The 22,588-nt window shown below is 52.4% G+C and overlaps 1 protein-coding gene and 1 long non-coding RNA gene across 51 annotated transcripts in view; one reads left to right on the plus strand and one right to left on the minus strand.

Annotated features, from left to right (window-relative positions):
* Positions 1 to 22,588, plus strand: part of CELF4 (CUGBP Elav-like family member 4) — a 317,087-nt gene that overhangs the window by 271,617 nt on the left and 22,882 nt on the right. For 24 of the 50 annotated variants that reach the window (XR_004228581.1, XR_004228583.1, XR_004228584.1 and 21 more), the window contains exons 4-8: positions 14,490 to 14,618; positions 14,849 to 14,928; positions 15,280 to 15,423; positions 16,571 to 16,718; positions 18,812 to 18,961. Coding sequence is in view for 44 of the 50 variants with exons in the window: in XM_031934509.1 (XP_031790369.1) it covers positions 14,490 to 14,618; positions 14,849 to 14,928; positions 15,280 to 15,423; positions 16,571 to 16,718; positions 18,812 to 18,961 (651 nt within the window). In the remaining 6 variants the exon portion in view is untranslated. The remainder of the gene's footprint in view (positions 1 to 14,489; positions 14,619 to 14,848; positions 14,929 to 15,279; positions 15,424 to 16,570; positions 16,719 to 18,811; positions 18,962 to 22,588) is intronic. The other 26 variants (XR_004228582.1, XR_004228585.1, XR_004228586.1 and 23 more) reach the window with 3 other exon arrangements.
* Positions 13,310 to 15,274, minus strand: LOC111539712. Its single transcript, XR_002730754.1, has 3 exons — positions 15,139 to 15,274; positions 13,999 to 14,082; positions 13,310 to 13,566 (listed from the first exon to the last, which is right to left on the minus strand). It is a non-coding gene; the product is annotated as an uncharacterized LOC111539712 (long non-coding RNA).

Here is a 22,588-nt window from a genome sequence, read left to right on the forward strand (position 1 = left end):
AGGCACTGTGGAAACAAGAAATGGACAAAGGTCCAAGTTTTTAAAAGGTGAAGAGGCTGGATTCTAAAAATTAGCAGCGTGGCGATCTTGAAGACAACCTTTGGCCAAGTTCTAGAATAAATTTGTCAAACTGATGGCTTGAAAGCATTTGGGGGAAAATGATGGTGACTTAGGAACCACAATGATTCACCAGGGTGAGTCAAGGCAGGGAAGCGGGGTGTCTGTGTTGGCAAGTGGGTGCCCCATGCATAGGAGCAGGGCCTAAGCTGGCATCATGTCACCTACTAGGGGCAGATGGCAAACTTGCCCAGGGTAACTCAGAGCTGGCTGGACAGAAAGGGAGGTTCCTGGTGCATCTATGGCCATGGCCCTTGTCTCTGGTACCCTCCTGTTGAACATTTTTATCAAGAACTTCTCAAAGGTGGGAAACATAGAAGCTGATTTTAAAATGTGCTGATGACCTGAAACTGGCCCGGAGGATGAGATGAAGGATAATACATTCAAAATCCAAACACATCTCCCCAGCAAAGTTCTCATTCTAGACACAGAACTGTGGGAGTCCCCCTGCCTAACCCCACCCTCACCCATGCCACAGTGGAAGTACAGAGATTCAACAGCTTGCCTTCTAGAGCCCCAGAATCTGCACCCCTTTTGGAATGGGGGATATTGGAAGATTTCTGGGAACTGTGAAATTGTTTATCTGGAAGTTGTTAGTCAGGTGGTTGGTGGGTCACCTGGTTGGTTAGGTGGTTGGTTTCGGTGATCCCGTCCTCCCTGACCACCATATGTTTGATGTGGTAAAGCGATAAGCACACTTTTGGGTGCCAGGCTCTTTTGAGAATCTGATGGAAGCTCTGAATCTATTCTCCAGGAGAAATAGCCACAGACATGAAGTGGTGCTGACCACAGTCCCCTCTAGCCCATCAGATAACCTCTTAGGATACCATAGATTTCTAATAGCCAGTCCCTGCCAGGCAACCCACCTGGAAGTCATTGCACCTCAGCATGACTTGGTCTGTTCCTTCCTTCCTGCAGGAATAAAGACAGTGATCTCACAGCCTACAGTGTCTGGAGTGGGTTAAATAGTCTTCTCCCCAAATTTGCATCCACCCAGAACCTGTGAACATGGCCTTATTTGGAAATAGGGTCTTTGCAGCTGTAATCAAGTTAAAATGGGTCATATCGGACTCATACTGGTCCTAAATCCAATATGATTGGCATCCTTAGAAGAGGAAAGAAATTTGGACACAGACACAGAACACACAGAGAGAGCACCACTTAGGGATAGAAAAGGAGACTGGAGTGACTCAGCTACAACTAAAGAAAGCCAAGAATTGCTGGGAAACACCAGAAGCTAGGAAGGGGCAAGGAAAGAACCCCCACTTGAGACTTTAGAGAGAATGTGGCCCTGTCAAAACCTTGATTTCTGACTTTCAGCCTCCAGAACCATAAGAGAATAGATCCACGTTGCTCTAAGCCACCCAGTTTGTGGTATTTTGGTATGGCAGCCCTGGGAAACTAAGACTGTGCCCGAAGGAGCCTGGGCTGAGGATGCAGGTCCCCAGGGGGTTTCCACGAGCCCAGGGGGCCCACGTCTAGGCTTCCACCCCTCCCTCACCCCAACCACCTTTTGTGGGGTCCTGCTGGTTCTTCTCTCCACCTGAGCCACTGCCATCAGACAGCCCTGAGTTTTGCCTACGAGAGGGTTACAGGCCACTTGAAGAGAAGTTAAAAATCCCAGCGCATCCATCAAAATAAGTTTTATTACAGCCTGCCAGTTTAGACTAATGACTAATTTACTGTATAAAATACCAGCAGTGTATTTTTTATTTTGTTAATTAATTATCTCAAACAAAGGTGAAATTTATAAAAGTGTCCAAAAATGGTGTGTATTGCAAAATCGCCTTGCAGCAGGAGATGAAATTATTACTAACACAGGATCAAGTTATTACTGTATTGACTTAGTTACTTCATGACTTTGTAATGGATTTCTTCATTATTTTCTTGGGATTGTGGCATTCTGATTGCATTAAAGTCTGTTAATCTATGCAAATATCATTAGGCACCACTAATAACTGCAGCAAGTTTCCTCCATTCCAGGGACTGTGCTAAGTACCTGGCCTGCCCGGGTCACTTCCGGTGGCAGGGAGGAAAGTCAGGCCGGAAGAAGTTCTCCTGGGACACCCTCTCCACCCACAGTCTTCCCAAGGCTGAATGAGTGGGCACTTGTGTGGGGTGGTTTGAGGGCCCTAGGAAGGTCTCCTTGCCCTGAACCATCTCACGTCTTCCCCCACTTGCCCCCAGTATCACCCTAATCCTCCCAAATGTCCCCCAAATGTCACCATAATCCTCCACCTCTTTGGATTAAGGCTTTGGAGAGTCTTGTTAAAATGCATCTGTACTGGAATGAAAAACTCATTGATGCAGTATCCACCATTAGTGCCTAGAACTGACAAGGTGTTCAGTGCGAGTGTCGTAGTCCATTTGGGTTGCTATAACAAAAATGCCATAAACCAGGTAGCTTATCAACAATAGAAATCGATTTCTCGCAGTTCTGGAGGCCAGAATGTCCAAGATTAAGATGCCAGCAGATTGCATATGTGGTGAGAACGTCTCGCTGTAATTGCACGTGGTGGGAAAGAGGTGAACAAACTCCCTCAGGCCTCTTTTTTTTTCTTTTTGAAATAATTGTGCTAATCACATTCACTAGGACTCTGTCCTGATGATTCAATCATCCCCCAAAAGCTCCTTCTCTTAATACCATCACCTTGGGGGTTAGAATTTCAGCATGTAAATTTTGGGAGGGCACACACATCCATACCACAGCAGAGAACATAGGCCTTGCTGTGTTGGGACAAGGAACTGGTCAGTTTCATGAGGGTTAGAAAGAGGCGGAATCTGATTATGGGTATAGTAGAGTTGGCCAAACTCAATGTTCTAAGGGACACCTGTGGACCCTGGAGACTTAGGAGGGATGTCCCCAGTGTGGTGGGACAGAGGAGGCTGATCAGTAGGGGGAACCACCCTGTGAACAGCCACTGAGAGGATTCTAAAAATTAAAAGGATTCTAAAAACCCACGGCCTCATGCCCAGGCCCTCAGGTCAGCCCTGCGGCAGGCCTGATCATCCCATTCTCTAGCTGAGGAGAGAGAACAGGCTGGACACCTGGCCCAATCACAGGGCTGGTGGGAAACCAAATCCAAGCCTCCAGCTGCTAAATCCAAGGTGATTTTCACATTTTATGTTTGTTGAAGGCAGACCCTGACCACACCAGGGTGTGGGGTGGAAAGAGATGCATCTGTGGGTCCAGGCTCCCTGCCCAACCTTGAACTTTCTGACATGAACCCTCCTCTTGAGTACATGGGTTACAGTCACTATTCATTCTCACAGTGCTTCCCGAGCTTGTGTTGTGAGGCAGGGATCACACTAGGGCCTCCCAGCAGTGTGAAGACGCACAACTCCCAGCCTCACATCAACAGAAATGCCGACTCATGTTCGGCATCAAAACCAGCCTGACCAACATGGAGAAACTCCATCTCTACTAAAAATGCAAAATTAGCCAGGCATTGTGGCACATGCCTGTAATCCCAGCTACTCAGGAGGCTGAGGCAGGAGAATTGCTTGAACCCGGGAGGCAGAGGTTGCAGTGAGCCAAGATCATGCCATTGCACTCAGCCTGGGCAACAAGAGCAAGCAAAACTCCATCTCAAAAAAAACCCTGAAAATTGTTGTGGATCATGTTGTAGTGGAGGCTGAAGAGGCTGATGGAGAAAGACGGACAGGAGGAGGAGAAGACGGGAAGACACAGCTCTCAGTCTAGGCCTACACGCGATCATTTTCACTCTCCTGGTTATTACTATCTTGGTGGAATCAAAGGATAAATTTGAGAATTAGGCCCAGAGTGGGGCAGAAACCAGGCCCAGTTTGTAGTCTGAGGTGAGTTTACTAACGTTAAGTCTGGGGCGGTCCCTGCTTCCCTCCCACTACGATCCTTCCCTCTAGATAGGTGATGTGTGCTCTTGTGGGTGAGATGTGCCAGGCCTGGAATTCAGCTGCGGCGCTTTCTCCTGCTCAAGCTCCTGCTGCCCTTCTTGGATCAGCATTTCCAGACTTCTCAAGGTTAAGGAGCCATTTTTAACATCAAAAATTCATCAGTGCCTCCCTTGACAGATGTTTTACTTCGAGTATCCATTGTTTGAGAGAATGCAAAATGACAAAATTCCACCTTGAATTCAGCAATGCTTTTAAATGGATTTGTATTTTTAAAATCACAATAGCATCTAGATGCATTTGAAAAATAGTCACATATACCTGTGGATGAAGCTTTCTGATGCAGTCAGTGGGCAAAGCTCGAGGTGCCTGGGATACACGTTCAGGGGGCTCCACTGCCCTGGGCCACCCAGCTGCTGTGCATGGAGACGGAAGGAGAGTGGGGACTGGCAGGGAACATCCGCTCCAGACAAGCCACCTTCTTTGGCCTCCCCAGCTCAGCACCGTCACCACCACCCACCTCCCAGACACCAGGCTGCCCTCAATTCCCCAGCATCGAGCCCTCTCCCAGCCATGGCCCTCCATGCTACCTCCTCCACTTCTCTTCCGTTCTCAGGCACTCCAGGCCTAAAAGCTTATCAGGTCCTTTTGATCACAAAGGACATTTTCTGGCAAAATCAGTCATGTGGAGGTGACCAGAGCCACCATAGTTCAAAAACTTCCCTGAAGAGGGCAATGCCCAGTCTGCAGGCATGGAACCCAAAAGATGAAACTCCAGGGCCATGTAATACTCCATGTCACACAACAGAGAAGGAGGTGCAGCCGCCAGAGATACCTGGTCCAGCCCCACCTGTGCCACTTACTGCCTGGGGGAGCCTCCACCAGTTTCTTAGCTTCTCTGAGCCTCAGTTAACTCATCTATCAAACAGGGCTCTCATCATATTCTATTGGAGCATGGTAATGAGAAGTGGACAGGACGTGTGCAGATGGCCAGCTGGCACAGAGCCCACTGTCAGGACATCCAAAGGGCAGCTGACAGTGTCCCTGATAGCAGAGCCTGGCTGTGGGGGAAGGGAAGTGGGGGGGATGAACTGGGGTGTACCAGCTAGCAAGTGAGGGCCTTCACCTGCTTCCTTTGCTCCCAGACCACCTGCTCCCGGCAGAGCAGCCCCACAGTGCTTGTCGTTCTCAGGTCCCCCCGGAGACTTGTGGGTGGGAGGGCCATGTCTTGATTTTCAAAATACAATTCTCCTTGAGCGCTTGAGCTGAGTAATGAAGCTCTTTGCATTCTGTCCTCTGAGCTCCCACCCCCAAGCTTCCATCCTTCTCCCCACCCTTCCCTAGAGAGGCAGCCCAGCCTGACCTCAGTGCCCTGTGGCCTCAGCCATGAGGACACTGCAGCATGGAAAAGTCTTCCTGCTCCACTGTGTACTGCCCAGTCTGCCAGCCCCCATCCCCTCTCACCCCAGGATCCCCCATCATGGTCTGCCCTCCACAGCTGGGCCACTCAGGCCCTAATTTGGAAGCACTTTTCCTGAAGGATCAAGTCTACTTCCTGCATCTCCTGACACAGTCCCTTGTGCATAGTTTGTTGAATGCTGACTGCCAGACTGAGTGGTGAATAGCAGGAGAGGTCCAGGGCAGCCCCAGAGCTGGCATACAGGTTTCTGAGACAGAAGATTCTCTTGTGCCACTCTGTAAAAGGAATTTCATGGTAACCAAATATTGCTACCCTGAACAGGCAATATTCCTGTTCTCTGCAGAGAACAGGCTCCTCTGCTGTTAGCAATGCCAGTCACATACCAACAGATGATATGTTGCCACCCTTCAAAATAGTTTGTTCACTCAAGAAAGCGAACTCGCCCCCTCACAATCTCATTAGTCATTAGAAAGAATCAAGGCTTTCACAGCCCTTCCAGGTGCCCAGAGCCACCTGCCCTCCTGAGCCCAGGAGGGCCTCATGGCCATCCTCTGGTGCGCAGCGCAGGGGGATGCCTTCTGCGTGGTAGATGAGAGCTGGAGAGCTGGGCCACCTGGTTCAAAGCCTGGCTCTGCTGTGAATTAGCTTGGGGACCCCCAGCAAGTTGCTTGCCAAGCCTCTCTGTGCCTTTGTTTCCTCATCTGTAGAATGGGGAACAGTGGTGCCCGCTTCATAAGGTTAAAATGCTCTGAGCTGTGCTTGAGCCATGGTGTGTGCTGCCATCATCCTCTCTGAGGGCATGGTCTTTGATGGAGAGGATGAACGCATGGAGCTCTGCATAAACCATATGGGCCGACACCTGCCGTCTCACTGTAGGGGCTTAGGAGCAGTGCACCCTTCGTTGCAGGCACCTATATGGGAGATATCCATCCATGCAGGAAGGGAGAACCTCATTGGGTGCAGTAGAGGCTTGAGAGTTCATTTTAGCCTGCCAGTAGGTTCAGGAAAATGTCAAAGAGAATCTTCAGGTGTCCACAGTAAACCAACCCAATTGCAACCTATGTTAACTGCAAACCCGTTGGCAAATGTGGAGACTCAGGGACCTGGGTTGAAAGAGAAGCTGGTTCAAGATAGGTCTTGAGCAGAGCAGCTTTCCTTGTTCTTTTGAGAGTCAGCACCCCAGCAGGTGTGGGTGGTTGTGACTAGTTTTCTGACCTTTGCATTTAGACCTCATTACCTGAAGTTCTCAGAAGCATCCTGGCCACCCATCCATCCACATTTACCTATTGCTATTTATGTGTCATCCATCATAAATCTATCTGCTTTCTGCAATCATTTTTCTTTCATCTGTGTATCTATCATCTAACATTTAATCTGGATATCTAGCATCTATTAATCATGTCTACCATCCATCCATCTCTATGTCTATCTGCAGTCCATTATCACTCATGAGTTAATACACTGTGTACTTCAGCATGGGCCCTCTGAGTTCCTTGGCGGTGGGCAGCAGGGAATCCAGGAGGGCCATAGTGGCTGGAACAAAGTGGGATAGAAAGGATCCTGGAGGCCTGAGAAACAGGGGCCTGGGATTCCCCACTCAGAGCAGGGCGGGCTGGCTGGTGGAAGAAGGGGGAAGGGGCACAAGGGAAGAGAGAGGAGGAAGAGGGGGCTTGCAAAGCCCTCAGGAGCTAAGTCGAGTGCTGACCTAGAGAAATCCCCTCACCCCGCTTCCTGAAATTAGTTCAATAGCTTTACAGGGTGATTCCTGAGCAATGGGAAAGACGGCCAGGCTCAGGCAAGTGTCAGGGCATAGAAAGTGAGTGCTGCCGGCCCTGCACCAACAGTGCCCAGAATTTTGCAGCCTGAAGAGTTCTAGCCCAGCAGACAGGTGGAGGGCCAGGAACGCAGTGCCTGAGGAGAGATGAGCAGCCTGGAGAAGACCAATCACGTCGCATCCTTTCCCTACCCTGACTGCATGTTGGTATCACCTGAGAAGCTTTAAAAAACCAAAACCAGAAATACTGACATCTGGGCTCTGGACCAGTCCCTCAAATCCGTATCTCAGGGGCCAGCCCGAGTCACCTGGATTGTTGAAAGCCTCCAGGTGATTTCCATGGCAACCAGGGCTAAGGACCTCTGTCCCATGAGATCCAAGCCACCTGCTGCTCATCCCTGAAGGGCTGTCCTAAGGGCGCAGGGGTAGCCGCTGGTGCTACAGGGCAGGACTTGGGCTCTGGAGGTACATAAGACAACGTTCTTCTGGGCTTCCTCCTGGGTCTCGCAGGGAGGCCAGCAGGCCTTCTGCAGGTGATTAGGAAGCATCATTCCTGCAACTGGGTGGTAGTGGAGGAGGCTGGGCCAGGTAGCCTCTGAAGACCCACTCCAAACCCAGGGTCACTAGAGGTTCTCAGCACAGTGTTCAGGTGTGGGGAATGGGCGTGGTGGCTGCAGCTGCCAGGTCAGTCTCTCTTGATTCCAGTGTGACTCCTCCCGGGTTAGACAAGTAACAAAGATGCTGAGGCCTTGCACCTCCCCAGGAAGATGGCCAGTGGGCTGGTAGGCAGCTTCTCCATCACTGTCCATCCACAGAAAGCCAAGCTCCACTGTCAATATTAAACATCCACTGTGGGTCAGAGGGGCAGGGGGTTTGCATGGCTTCCCCCAGCACTGAGTTCTTCATTGTGTCTCTGGTGGTGGCGGGAGGCACCGAGGAAACCCAGGCCCACCCACCCTCTCTGTGCGGCTGTGGAAATTTGGGTCACAGCTGGGAGGATTTGAGGCCCCATGAGGGTCAGCCTGTGGCTAGTGTTGGAAGGTCTAACTGTGGCCACTGCCCCACACACAGCCTTATCACTGTGCAGCTCTGCGCCCAGCTAACAAGCCCCCGCTCCGTGGTTAATAGAGACAAACAGCTCTAAGCAGGTCTTTTATTTCTTCCCCAGCATTTGTGGCCACCTGGAGTAGATTCTTTGCCCTGTCAATGAGATGCTTTTAACACCATTCCTTGGTTTCTCCTCTTATGGCCCCTCCTGCCCTGTAGACCACCCTGTCCTCCTCCTCCTCCCCTGCAGAAACCTCCCCCCACCCTTGCTGGAATAGCCCTGCTTTGTCTGTCTCCTTGAAAGCTGAGGACAAACTGGTCATAATTTATGCTCCCGCGTGATATAAAGGAAAAAAGGGCCCCATTATGTTATAAATTATCTTGCGATGGGTTGGGTGTGGTCAATCCATGACTACCTGGAGGAAGTGGGTCTGAAGCTGGGTTTCTTTGGTATCTTGCGGCCCTCCAGAAAGGTAAGGGTGGCTGTAGTTTGCCTGGGGAAATCCAGATGGGGAGGAAGAGGGGAGCCTGGCCGCTTATATGTTTAGAAAGGACTCGAGAAGGAGGTACTTAACTGAGAACTGCACAGTAAAGGGAGATTTCAGGGGAGGGGAACGAGGAATTAGGAAAAAACAAAAAACCCAAAACCGGCAAAAAAAGGAAGTGGCTGGATAGAAAGGCACATGTGGATGAATTTTAATGCAATCAGAAAGCTGTCATAGCAATAATAAAGGAATGTATTCAGACGTCAGGAGAGGAGAAGGCGAGGAGCTGCGGTCTCCGCATGGAAATCAAGCTTGGGCAGAGGAGGTGCCTTCCCTTTCTTTCCTTTTTCTGTCCATGTGAGGAAGTGGAATTTTTAGCAAGAGGGCCAGGGATTAGCAGGGGCGGAGTTCCATTTCTAAGTCTTTCTAGAAACCCTATTCAATTGAGCCTTTAAAAGGAACTAAAGGTTGAGGGGGAGGTAGGGGGAACACTGGGGGCTGTGCCTGGAGGGAAGAGTTTTAATTACTCCACAAAAGAAGGAAAAGCTCCCATTTCACTTCCAGTAAATTGCTGTTGCTGCTTCCAGGAGTCAAACATAAGGGCTCCCCAGTCTGTCCTCTGTCATCTTTCCCCCCAGCCTTCTTCTCCCAGCTCTTTGCCTCTAATTCTCTTGTCTATGTTTCCTGTCATTTTCTCTCCCCCCGCTCCCTTTCTGTGCTGAACTCTATCTCCTCCCATCCCGCTTCAGCTTTTCTCTTCCACCCTCCCTCTCTTTCTCCCTTCTCCTTGTGCCTCAGAACCTGGAGCTGAAGGGGGGAGGCGGGTAAGGCTGCACGCAGAACCCTGGAGATGGGGTGGGAGTGTGCCCCAAAGTCTTGCCAAGCCAAAGGAGCCAGAAGAGCAGCTTGAGGCAGGAAGTGGGGCCGGGGCTCTGGGGTCCAGAGCTTTAGCTGAGGCCCACCCTGTTGGAGGGCCAGCTGGTGTTTTCTGACCCACAGCTGGTAACAGGGATCAGCAACTGTGCCCTACAGGTTGTGGAAGGAACTGGGACCCGGCACCATGTCATCATGGAGAACTGGAGCTGGGGGGGGGGGGGGGGGCGGAGTTTCTAATACAGTCCCGACGAGAGTGGGGGCTGAGAAAGCCTGCCCCCGGCGCATCTGCTGGGAGCGACTTTTCTAGGAGTGGAAGGGCAATAGGCGGGGCATGGGCTTGTCGGGGGAGGGGGGGCGCTCCGCAGGTGCCACCAGGTAAATCTTGGTCTCCTCGGATTGACATCACCTGGTGCATGCCTGGTTAATCTGCACCTTCCCGGGCGTCAGCTGCATTCTCGCACACACGGGAAGAGTTGGTGGTGAAGAAGAACCCGGAAGTGCACCATCCTGCCTCCGTTCGTCCAAACGGTCCAACCTTTTATTGATAATAGTGATAAAGGGGCGCCGTGGTCTGTCTGGCTACTTCCTGCTGTTAAGGGGCGTTGTTAAGGTCGGGGCCCATGGTTGGTATTTGGACGTATGGATGAAGAATAAAATAAGGCACAGTATTAGTACAGGAATGAGGAATGGAAGCATTTGTTGGAATATGGGCAAAACCCAGAAGGATAGTCCAGGCAAGGTTGGGGAGTATGAGATAGTTAAGAAAATTCAGTAAGTTTGAGGCGAGTGGGGGAAAGCCAAACTGATTTCCACTGATTGCTTTCAGTAGGGGCCCTTTTTAGCTGGGAATGAGGAACGAGTGTGCAAAGTAGTTGTTGGCCAGGCAGCAATTAAGGAGTGGAGTTTTTCGTGGAGTGGATGGCTTTCCACTTACTCCTACTACAGAGATATTGGATGGAAGGCTAGGTCCAGAGAAGGACGGCAAAACAGAATAGGTAGCCTCACTGTCGATTAAAAAATTGTCTTACCCGCTACCAGGAGAGTTACCCGCGGCTCGGCGAGGGTGATGGGGGTCCCCGAGTCTCGGCACCTTCAGTTGTCGTCGTCCAGATGTAGGAGCTGGAAGGAGCTCCCAGGATCCTGGGAAAGGGGATCACGTGGAGACGCAACACCTGTTCTCAGGGTGGGGCAATCAGACTTCCAGAGTCCTCCCTGCTGGCAAGCAGGGCAGGGGATTGCTGGTGGACGAAGGTTAGGACATTCACTGGCCTAATGTCCTGATGCCTTGCACTTATAGCAAGGCTGCGTTGGGGCTCGGGGACCCTGCGGACACCTGTTGGCATAGTGTCCTGCCTTGCCACACTTATATAGCAGGCTCTTTTTGCAGCCTTGGAGTCTGGGGGGTGTGTGCTCTCTGGCCTGGGGTCACGACTAGGCTGTAAAGCCGCTGCTAGGAGCTGAACCTTCTGTTCAAGGCGAGCTTGCCGTCTCCTCTCTGGAGTTATAGACCTTAAAGGCTAATTTAACTAGGTCTTGTATTGGTGTCTGAGGACCATCCTCTACCTTTTGAAGTTTTTTTTTACGAATGTCAGGAGCTGATTGAGAAATGAAATAAGATGCCAAAATGGTGGCCCCTGTGGGGGAGGTCGGATCTAACCGGGTATATTGGGTTAGAACCTCAGTCAGTTTAGGGTGGAGGTTAGGATAACCTGGAGGTCATGCCAAGTTAAGTCATAGGCCTGACAAAGGTGTCTAAATTCCTTTATGTATATGGTAGGATTAGCTGAGAAATCACCTAAACGCTTCTCAATTTTGGAAAGATCGGCCAATGAAAAAGGGACATGTACTCTGACTACCCCCTCCGCCCCAGCCACCTCTCGCAAAGGTGCTAACACTGTAGGAGGGTGTGGGCAGAGATAGGGAACTCAAGACAGCCAGTTGGGGGCCCCGAAGGAGGCATGGGACCGAGTGGATTACTAGTAGATAAGGAGGAGGAAGGAGGAGTCTGGGCAGGAAGGGAGGGGGTGGAGAGAAGGAGGAGTATAGGGACGAGAGCTTAAGGCCCAAAAGCCTTGTACGTAATTAATTTCGGACCACTTGCCTAGCCGCTGGCAGAAATTGCTCAGGTCGATCATGCCACAGTGGAAAGGAAAATTAACCGCTTCCTCCTAAGGTCTTGTTCAAGCTGTGCGGTTTTTAAATTGGCTAGGAGGCACCCTAAGGGGGTGCTCTTTAGAAATTTGGACTGGGGGTTTCCCATTTGTTTCCTCTTTACCAACACAATGGACATAATGGAAATGAAAGTGGATCTCTGCCTGGCTTCAAAGCGTCCTTTGGAACACTTTGAGCCACTTGGTGGCTCAAAATGGACCTCGGACCTGTGCAGGATTTTGGCCGAGGGAAGTAAAGAGGAGACAAGGGCACTTATCCCAGAGAGGCCGTGAGAGTGAGGGAAGCGGGTCTCAGGTCCTGGTCCGTCTGCGGTGTGGAAGCAGGAGGAGGTTCCTCAATCCCTAGAGGCCTGAGGAGGGGTCTCCTCCTGGGTCTTCAGCACCAACTGATTTGTTTTTCTAAGACCACCAGAGTGGGCACAAAAGAACGAGAGGGTAGAAAAAAAAAAAAGGTAATTTTTTTTGGTGTTTTTTGGTCATCGGGGGGGGGGGGGGGGGGGGGGGGGGGGGGGAATTTCTAATACAGTCCCGACAAGAGTGGGGGCTGAGAAAGCCCGCCCCCGGCGCATCTGCTGGGAGCTACTTTTCTAGGAGTGGAAGGGCAATAGGCGGGGCACGGGCATGTCGGGGGAGGGGGGGCGCTCCGCAGGTGCCACCAGGTAAATTTTGGTCTCCTCGAATTGACATCACCTGGTGCATGCCTGATTAATCTGCACCTTCCCGGGCGTCAGCTGCATTCTCGCACACACGGGAAGAGTTGGTGGTGAAGAAGAACCCGGAAGTGCACCATCCTGCCTCTGTTAGTCCAAACAGTACCAGCAGGGCAGAAGGCAGGAGGACTCTGCAGGTGGCTTGTGGAGCACAGGGGCCTGGAAGCTTCCTCTGCTTTGCTTCAGAACCCGGGACAGCCCCTCAGCTCTAAGTGAACTCCCCTGGCAATTTGGGCAAGGTGGGGGTTCTCTGGGAGAGAAGGTAACAACCACCTTGGATACAGAAGGACACAGGGTCCTTGAGTGCCCATGTGTTCAGAGGAAACCATGAACACATGGCCATTTGCAGTTTTGGGGTCTGCATTTCTGCAGCTTTGGCTGTGTGTCAATCATGTAATCATCCACAAACATCTAGTGAATGCCTGCTGAGTGCAGCCACCCCTGGGACTCTGTTCCAGTTCCTATGGCTGCATACCAATTTAGCCCGAAACTGAGTGGTGTAAAACAACCTTTTATTTTGCTCATGGATTCCGTGGGTCAGGAATTCACAGGGCACAGCATGGAAGCCCTGTCTCTGCTCCAGGATGTCTGGGCCTCAGCTGGAAAATTCAAAGCCTGGGAGCTGGAATTATCTGAGGACTCATTCATTCACGTATCTGGTGGTTGATGTTGACTGTCAGCTGGGGCCTCAGTTCCTTTCCATGGGGACTCTTCTGCATGGGCTAATTGGGGGTTCACAGCATGGTGGCTGGCTTCCACAGATCTAACAGCCCCCCAAAGCAGAGCCAAGTGGAAGCTGATCTCTTTTATGACCCAACCTCAGAAGTCACCTGGCATCACTTCTGCCATTCTTTATTTGTTAGAGCAGTCACAAGCCCCACCGAGATTCAAGGGGAAGGAATACGCCCCCCAACTCTCAGTGAGAGGAGTGGCAGTCACACTGAAGTAGCAGCATGTGGGCTGGGGGTGCCTTCTGCAGTCATTCACCAGCTGCTGCTGGTCGATACAGGGTGCCTTGTCTCCCTGAGCACACAGCATGGGGTCAACAAAGCACTTCATACTCGTCCCAGGTGTGTGGGGGCTGCTGAGGCATCTTCAGGAACAGGCGCCCCCAAAGTGCCCAGGGTCGAATTTTGCAGCATGAAGAAATAGGAGGAGCCAGAACGAGGAGGGAGTATCCAGATGGAGGAAAAACATATGTGAGATACCAAGGAGGTGTGCCCTAGGATGGCACAGGGCGGGCAGGCATTCATTTTTTATTCCCCTCATCACTGAATGGAGGGCCTCCTATGCTCCAGGCACTGCTGCTCCAGCAGAGATACCTGGTCTCTTTCCCCTGTGAGCATCCCAGGGAATGGATGGGAAAGGAGAGCTATAGGGAAAACCGCAAAGCAAAGCAGTCATTGTCCTTTGACATTCCGGCCAAAGGGATGGGGCGCTGAGACAGAGTAAGGGAGAGGTAAGAAGGAGCATGGGTGAGGAGGCAATACTCAAACTGAGATCTAGAAGAAGAGAAGGACTGGACCTTGTGATGAGTGCGCTCCAGGCAGGGGAACAGCATCTGCAAAGGCCCGACGGCAGACCTGCCAGTTATAATTCATTTTGGTGCCTGTGGAGGATAGCGCGTGAGAGGAGGGAGGAGGGGAACGCAGGCTGCCTGTGTGCCCCTGTGCTCTAGTGAGGAGCCAGCCCAGGGCTCTGCTCCTCAGGGTGCAGCCTGCCCGGCAGGCGGGGAGAGGCCGAGTCGCTGCGATCCAGCTCCTGCCTGCCACAGCTCTCTCCGCACCTGTCCGGCGGCGGTGCGCTGCTACCCCACCCACTTCTCCCCCTCGCCCCTCCCGCTCCGACTAAGCCCCGCTCCCGTACCCCTCCCCGCACTCCTCCCCTGCCGGCTCCAAGCCCCAGCCCCGCCTCCCCGGCTCCTCCCTTTCCCTGCCGCCCTCCCCCTCCGGCCGTGCCCTGTTCCCGCGCAGCCCGGTCCCTGGCCCGGGTAAGCATCTCCTAATTTTGTTCTAGAAGATAGAAAACTCTTCGTGGGCATGCTCAACAAGCAACAGTCCGAGGACGACGTCCGCCGCCTCTTCGAGGCCTTCGGGAACATCGAGGAGTGCACCATCCTGCGCGGGCCCGACGGCAACAGCAAGGGTGCGCGGGGCGGGGCCGGGAGGGATGCCCCGGAGGGACGGGCGAGGCGGAGGGAGACCTGAGGGCGCCTCTGAGTCTCCCGGGCCGTCGCCGTCTGTCTCTGGGCTTCTTGGTGTCTCTTTCTCAATCTCTGCCTCATCCATCTGCGTTCACCTGGGATGCGCCCTCTCCTCCCGGCCCCTCCCTGGCCCTGCTTCTGGGTCCCAGCTCGGCCTCTCGCGTCCCCGCAGGGTGCGCCTTTGTGAAGTACTCCTCCCATGCCGAGGCGCAGGCAGCCATCAACGCGCTACACGGCAGCCAGACCATGCCGGTGAGTGCTGGCCCCTTGGGGCGGGGGCTAGGGCAGCGGCGGGCCGAGACCCCAGCACCCGCCGCGCCCCGCCGGCAGTCCAGTCTCCCCAAGAGACAGGAAAGCGTGACCCTTATCCCCGGGTCTCAGACAAGGACGCGGAGGCCCAGGGCTGTTAAGGAACTGGCCTGAGGTTACCCAGGTAGAAAATGCCCGCAGTGGGGTTCACACCTCATTCCCCTGGGCGAGCACCGATGCCGCCGTCTCCAAAGAGCCGCGAGGAGCGGGCGGGGTGGGCGCAGGCCAGGGGCACCGACAGCTGCGGGCGGAGGCTCTGGAGCAGGTGGGTCTCACGCGCCGCCCCGGCCGCAGGGAGCCTCGTCCAGTCTGGTGGTCAAGTTCGCCGACACCGACAAGGAGCGCACGATGCGGCGAATGCAGCAGATGGCTGGCCAGATGGGCATGTTCAACCCCATGGCCATCCCGTTCGGGGCCTACGGCGCCTACGCTCAGGCAGTAAGTGGCAGCGCGAACGGGCAGCGGTTCTCAAGCTCACTCCCCTGGGAGCCCCAGGGAGCAGGACACGTAACCGAAAATTCTGCTCTATCCCTCGCCCTTTCCCTCCAGAGTGAGGAGGGGCCGGGAATGAACCCATGAACCCGGGGAGTGTAACTTCAGAAGGGTTTGAAAGAAGGCTGGCCCAGTTGGGGTGGCTGCCAGGAGGAGGTGTGTTGCTGCCTTGGTTCTAAGGGGCAGAGCTGAGAGAGGCCCCACAGAGACGTGGGTTACCCTGAGCCTTTTCCCCTCAGCCAGATCAACGTTGAACCCCGGGAAGCACAGATGAGAGGGGGAAGTTCAGGTCGTTGGTTGCAAACAACCCCCACTCCATGAAAGGGGACTTCAGGCCTTCTGGTCTCTCCTGGCAGGGCTCCTGTGAGGCGCCCTAAAAACCCTTACCCACATTTCCGATATCCCCTCAGGCCTCTGGCCCACCTACTTCTTTCTTCCACATGCAGGCCCACTCTGTCAGCCTCTCTTGGAGCTGCCTCCAGACTGGTAGCCACAGCCCCCATGTGGGTGGCACGGACGCCAGCCACGGTTCTGGGTCTGAAAATGCAGGCTTACCTCACTTCTGCAGCACTGTCTGCCTTGGCCACATTCCGCAGCCTCCCCTGTCTGCACTCACCTTTGTGACAACACTAGGGGTGCCTGGGGTTCTATTCATAATTCTCCTGTCACTTCTACCAATAGACTCCAAATTAAAACCATTCTGGACAGAAACCTGCGCTACGTTAACTTCTGCAGAGGCTCATCCCGCATGTCTCTAGTGCTTTGGATGTCACTTCCCCACGAATGACAGGCCGTACACAGGGCTGACTAGCACCCACGGAACCAGTCTCTTTCCCTGCCCCTAACAACAACTTTAGAGTTCCAAAGACCCTAGCATTACTTTTAAATGTAGTCATCTCTCGGGGCGGTGGACTCTAATAGCTGTTGAGGTACAGGCAAGAATGGACAGGCATCAGGGCTTTCTGGAGTGGGAGACTGTCTGGGGTGTCTGGGGCTCAGAGCCTGGGAGGTTAGTCTCCAGGAGCTGAGGCCCCTGTCGGGGAGGGATGCCCCCTGGAAGCACGTGATATTTTTTCCACTCCTTCTGCCCCAGCTGATGCAGCAGCAAGCGGCCCTGATGGCATCAGTCGCGCAGGGCGGCTACCTGAACCCCATGGCTGCCTTCGCTGCCGCCCAGATGCAGCAGATGGCGGCCCTCAACATGAATGGCCTGGCGGCCGCACCTATGACCCCAACCTCAGGTGAGCTGGCAGGTGCCAACACACGGTCTGACCTGGTGGGAGAACAGCTGGCCCCAGGCTGGGACCTAATTTCAGCTATCAGCGGACCATTCTGTGGCAAAAGCACATAGTGTCTGGGTCCAAGAGGCCTTGCCTTCTGGGAGTTTGTCTCAAAAATGTTCTAATCCCTGAAGATCCAAGGGAAGATGAGATGTGGGACCCATGCAGTCTAGGGTGTGATTTCAGGGTGGGGTGGCTTTCTCTCAAGCTGTTTAACCTTATCAGGAAACAATGTATCTTGATCTCTACTAACAATAGAGACCTGGAAAGAAATTGACATGAAGACATCTCCCTATGGTGTCTATGAGGAAAAGAGCCTTGGCCATTCTGTGATCTTGTTCAGTCCCTGACCCAAGCACAGAAGGAACCCATTTGGGTATTGCTTTTTTTTTTTTTTTTTTTTTTTTCCATTTCCCTTTAACGCAACCTAGACTCACTGGCTTTTTCCAAGACAACTATGCAACAAGCTAGAGAGAACCACAAGAGTTATCAAGGGGCAGGAATTTGGAAATGACCCAGCTCACAAATCATGTTTTTGATTGAATCTTGGCCATTGTCCGTTCCAGTGAGTCTCAACTGTTGCAGTTATGCCCCCGAATCCCCAGGACATCTGGCAATGTCTGGAGACATTTTTGATTGTCACAACTGGGAGTGGGGATTGCTACTGAAATCTAGTGGGTAGAGGCCAGGGATATTGCTATACATCCTACAGTGCACAGAACAGCCACCACAAGGAACTATCTGGCACCAGATGGTAATAGTGTCAAAGTTGAGACACTCTAGTCTAGTCCTAAGGGCTGGTCCTGTACCCCAGGCTCTCATTCGCTGAGATCCTTGGCTCTCTGTGCCTAGGCCACAGCAGCAACTTTCCTAACATCTGAGAGATGTTCCTTTCCCAGCTGAAAGCCACAAAAGACTGTGCCATCTATGGGCTCAACTTGAACACTATCCTTCACTTCTGATCCCCAACTTCAAGTGATACACATGAGCCCAGGCAGTGGGCCAGCCTCAGGTCCATGTTCTCAGAGGGACCCTGCTTCCTACGTGAGAGGAAGGCCCTTTCCAGCCTCCGGGCTTTCAGTACAATCACCATAATATCCACATCTCAGGTTCCACGGACCTGGCATAGGAAGGACACAGGATATTGTCATTTGACCCCAACTGTATTCTCACCATCATGACCACTACTATTGCTTCAACTGGAGGAGGCCAAGGTGTCTTCTTTGTGTATGAGCTAGAGCTGAGTCTGGGCTCTATAACAACCTGTCTGCCTCAGTACAAGAGAATGCCAGAATTAAGACCTACTCCATCTGAGCATAAAAACTTCTTCCTGGAGAGGCATATCAGCTCCCCAGTGACCAAGTAAAGACCAGCTCATCCAGCCTTAGCTGGAGAGAGTAAGAGCACTGAAAAAGACTTAAGGAGGGCCAAGTATGGTAGCTCATGCCTGTAATCCCAGCATTTTGGGAGGCCGAGGCAGGTGGATCACTTGAGGTCAGAAGTTCAAGACTAGCCTGGCCAACATGGCAAAACCCCAACCCTACTAAAAAATACAAAAATTAGCCGGGCCTAATGGTGCATGCTGGTAGTCCTACCTACTTGGGAGGCTGAGGCAGGAGAATTGTTTGAACCCAGGAGGTGAAGGTTGCAGTGAGCTGAGATTGCACCACTGGACTCCAGCAACCTGGGCAACAGAGCAAGACAAAAAAAAAAAGACTGAAGGAAGACCAAGTGTGGTTACAGTCAAGGGCATTGAGAGTAGTCTATGTACTGTCTAAGGACAAGTGATCAGGGTCAGAGAAATCTTCTTTAGGCAGGTGGAATTTGGATTCTGCCTTAAAGGATGGATACAACTGGAATAGGTGAAGTCACTTCATATAGGGAGATAAGCCAAGGCATGGGTCATAGATAAGATTGAGCTGGTATGTGAGGTCCAAGTCTATCCACATGTCCTTGGAAACAGTTGAGTGGAGCTTTATGGGTGGGCCTTCCTCACCTTTGTTCTGCTTGCCTCCCCTCCTCCTTCACCCTTCCGTATCCCTGGAATATCCCAGGTGGCAGCACCCCTCCGGGCATCACTGCACCAGCTGTGCCTAGCATCCCGTCCCCCATTGGGGTGAACGGCTTCACTGGCCTCCCCCCACAGGCCAATGGACAACCTGCTGCAGAAGCTGTGTTCGCCAATGGCATCCACCCCTACCCAGGTAAGCACATCTGTTAGCACTTATTTCCCTATGCAGCACATTCTTTATCCATGCTGTCCCTACCCTTGCTGTAATAACAAGATGTGGCTCCTGCCCTCTGTCCATTCCTTGATGAAACCCCAAGTGTGATCAGAGAGGGCCAGCCTCCCATCTTCCTTCAGGGAACCTGAGATGGAAGAAATGAGACCCAAATCCTACCCTTGGGGATGTGTCATTCTGATCTGGGAGACAGAATCCCATTCCAGATGCTCCCTTAGGAAAGAAAGGAGGCTGGGTGTAGTTGTACAACCATGTAGAGAGACCAGTAAGTGCAACATAATTGAGTGTCAATTTAACCTACAAGAAGTAAGGGGATAGAAACTAGAAGAACAATCAGGGTTAGTGTTAAGTAGAAAAATACTTTTTGGGAAGGAGTGGAGGGAGGTACAACGATTGGCAGTCTGTCTAGAACAGACCAGTCGAATCCCTTGCTGCACGCAAAAGCGCGATTAGCACCCTGGACAGCTCAGCACCACAGACAGCCCAGCACCTTGGACAGCTCTTAGACTCTTACCAAAAAGTCTGCCACACAGAAAGATCCAGGAGACCTGCTCCTGATTAACTTTGTTCCTCAAACTTAGCCGTCCTCACAGGGTGAGAGTGTCCAGTTTACCTGAAGCAGCTCTTCTCCCTAGTCTGGAGAATGGGCTGCTATCAGGGCAGGGAAGCTGGGCCCATGCTTCTGATGTGGAGAGTGCCGCCCTACTTCCTGGAGGGCAGAGGATGAGGTTAGAGTCCCCATAAGTATCAGTAAGTACTCAGTTTGTGCTAGGAAAGGGGGGCCCAAGAAGGAGGGCAGGACATGGACCTATCACCTGGGAAGTCAGAGTCCATTGGGAACACAATCTAAGCTGCAGAAAGATGAGACAATAAGGCAGAATTAAGTTTGATCAAGAGTGAGTGTTCTCAGACTTGAAATGCTAAAGATCCCAATGAATGGAGAGTTCTGTAGGCTGAATAAGCCCAAAAGAGCCTCCCCAAGGAGGAAGCTATCATCAAGCTTTAACAGATGGGCAGGAATTGGAGAGGTGAAGATGAACGGGGAACACCCTCCTGTGGAGGGACCTGCCTGGCAAGAGTGGAGGTGGTAAGGAGATTGGCACACAGGGCAGGCAGGCCAGCCCAAGGTGGATTGGCAGCAGGGGCTGGGTCCTGTTCCCCATTCTTGGTGCCCATCAGAATCCACTGTGGGGCCTTACATAACCACATAAGCCCAGACATTCTCGTTTCCCTATCTGGAGTGCAGACCAGGCATTTGTAGCATATACAAGTCCCACCAGCAGCAGAGTGCAAGGTCAGTGTACTAGAGGGAAATAGAGGAGAATTTCCTGACTTTGAACTTGGAGTTGTCCTTGATCCCATTCCCTATTCCAGAGTTTGCCCCATAATATACTCCTCAGTGCACCAAGAAGAGGCCAGAGGAGTCTAGAGAGTGAAGTGATGAGGCTCTAACGATCTGGAGTGTTGTTTAAAGATGATGACCCCAAGCTGGTAGGGAGGCAGGATGGAGCTGGGCAAGCTGGGGGTGGAAGAGAGCCCACCAGTCTCAGGCTCATGGGCTGGGAGGTGGCATCCCCAGCACATCTGGGTGTCTTCATTTCCCACCCCTTCCTTCCCACAAGCCCATCTGGATCTCTGGATCCTGATAAACCTGCTCCTTCCCAACCCCCTCCAGCATCTGTGAGCTATTTCCCTCATGGAATTTGGAAATGTTTCTTCCCCCATTTGTAACAATCTGCCACATCTCATAAGCAATTCCCTGCCAGAGCAAGAGGGAGGGAGGGATGGAGGGAAGGAAAGGAAAAAAGTAGTACATTAAAAAAATTAATTTACCATCTTTAAATGCAGAGTTTGGACCCACTGTAATGAGCGAGATCCTTCAAAATGTTCACTCTTTGGCAGTTACTAATGAGGTCGTTAGTCAGAGAAGTAGAGAGGGTCTCATAAATGCTTTTCTCTGCTTCCTAGCCCCAGGTAGCTTTTCTGATCTCCCCTTTTGGGTTCTTGCTGGATGCACACAGTGTGGCCTTTACTGTCATATAAACACCCTTGAAGGGGTGGCTCCTGCAAACATTAAAGATTGTTCATTCATTCTTTTCATCATACTATTTGCCAGATGCTTATGATATTCCTGGCACTGTGCTGGAGACTGCCATGCAAATCGTGCAGGTTATATTTTGCATAAGGGCACCAAGCTGTGTGCCCAAAGGAAGGGGCACCCTTTTCTAATTTGCACAAACACACTGCATGGGTGAATAGCTGAAAAGACCAAGAGCACAATTTGGACATGGTTCTGTCTCCATAGAGCTTAGAGGCTGGCAGAGGATAGGGGCAGAGGGAAGGCAGAGAGGAGACCACCCTGCCAGGCACATCCCACTGCAGAGCCCTCAGCTCCAGCCTCTACCATGGGGGAAATAGAGGGATGGGGTGTGGGACTGGGACAGCCCCAGGCAGGAAGGAGGCTGCATTGTGGCTAATCTTCAGCTCCCCACATCTGAGCAGAGCCCTCGTGGGTCGGACTGCCCTGCCGCATCCTGCTCCTGGGGGCTATGGAACCTACTGTCCAGTTGTCTCTAGGGACCTCTGCCCCAGGCTTTTCCTTGGGTGGCCTTCAGGCCCAGGTGCTCTTTTTCTTTCTTTCTTTTCTTTTTTTTGAGACGGAGTTTTGCTTTTGTTGCCCAGGCTGGAGTGCAATGGCATGATCTCAGTTCACGGCAACCTCCACCTCCCGCGTTCAAGCGATTCTGCTGCCTCAGTCTCCTGAGTAGCTGGGATTACTGGCGCCCACCACCATGCCTGCTAATTTTTTTGTATTTTTAGTAGAGACGGGGTTTCACTATGTTGGCCAGGCTTGTCTCAAACTCCTGACCTCAGGTGATCCACCCACCTCGGCCTCCCAAAGTGTTGGGATTACAGGCATGAGCCACTGTGCCCAGCCCAGGTGCTCTTTTTCTAATGGAGGTTTACTGAGATACTCAGGGAAACATGCTCAGAAGGGAAGCTGGGGCACTGTTCCTAGACTAAAGATCCCAAAGCCTGGCAGAGCCAGTTAGCTTAGCTGGCCTGAGTTGACAGGCGGATAAGCCCAGATAGTTTCTTCCTGCCACCGCATGTTATCTGGTTTTCCCTCAAGCATCCTAGTGCTCCATCCTCCCTCTGGGCAGTCCCTGCCTCTACCACGTCTCTGGGCTTCCAAGGCCAGCCCACTCCCACATTAGTCACCACCAGCCTTGGTCACCAAAACCAGTGCCTACTGCTGGCCCATGCTTCAGGCTTTTGCCCACAACTTCTGCAGAGATGGCAAAGGCAACAGAAGGGAACCAGGCCTTTCCCTCAGCCCAGCTTCCCTGAGTTTCTTGCCAAAGTATCAGTTCAGGGGACCTCTCTTCCCACGGGGCGGGAGACATCCCAGGGTCACAGTGTTGGAAGACAGGAGGAAGGTCCTTGGTCTTCTGGTTCCTTGGTTCTGAGGGCAGCACCCCTCTCTCAGTCTGCTGGGAAGACCCCATTTGCGTAGCTGGTCCCTGCTGAGAGGAGCTTGGCCATGGGCTAGGGGTGAAAAACCTCCATGCCTGGTGCAGCTTCCCT

Source organism: Piliocolobus tephrosceles, chromosome 18, assembly GCF_002776525.5.
Source record: "Piliocolobus tephrosceles isolate RC106 chromosome 18, ASM277652v3, whole genome shotgun sequence".
Lineage (NCBI taxonomy): Eukaryota > Metazoa > Chordata > Mammalia > Primates > Cercopithecidae > Piliocolobus > Piliocolobus tephrosceles.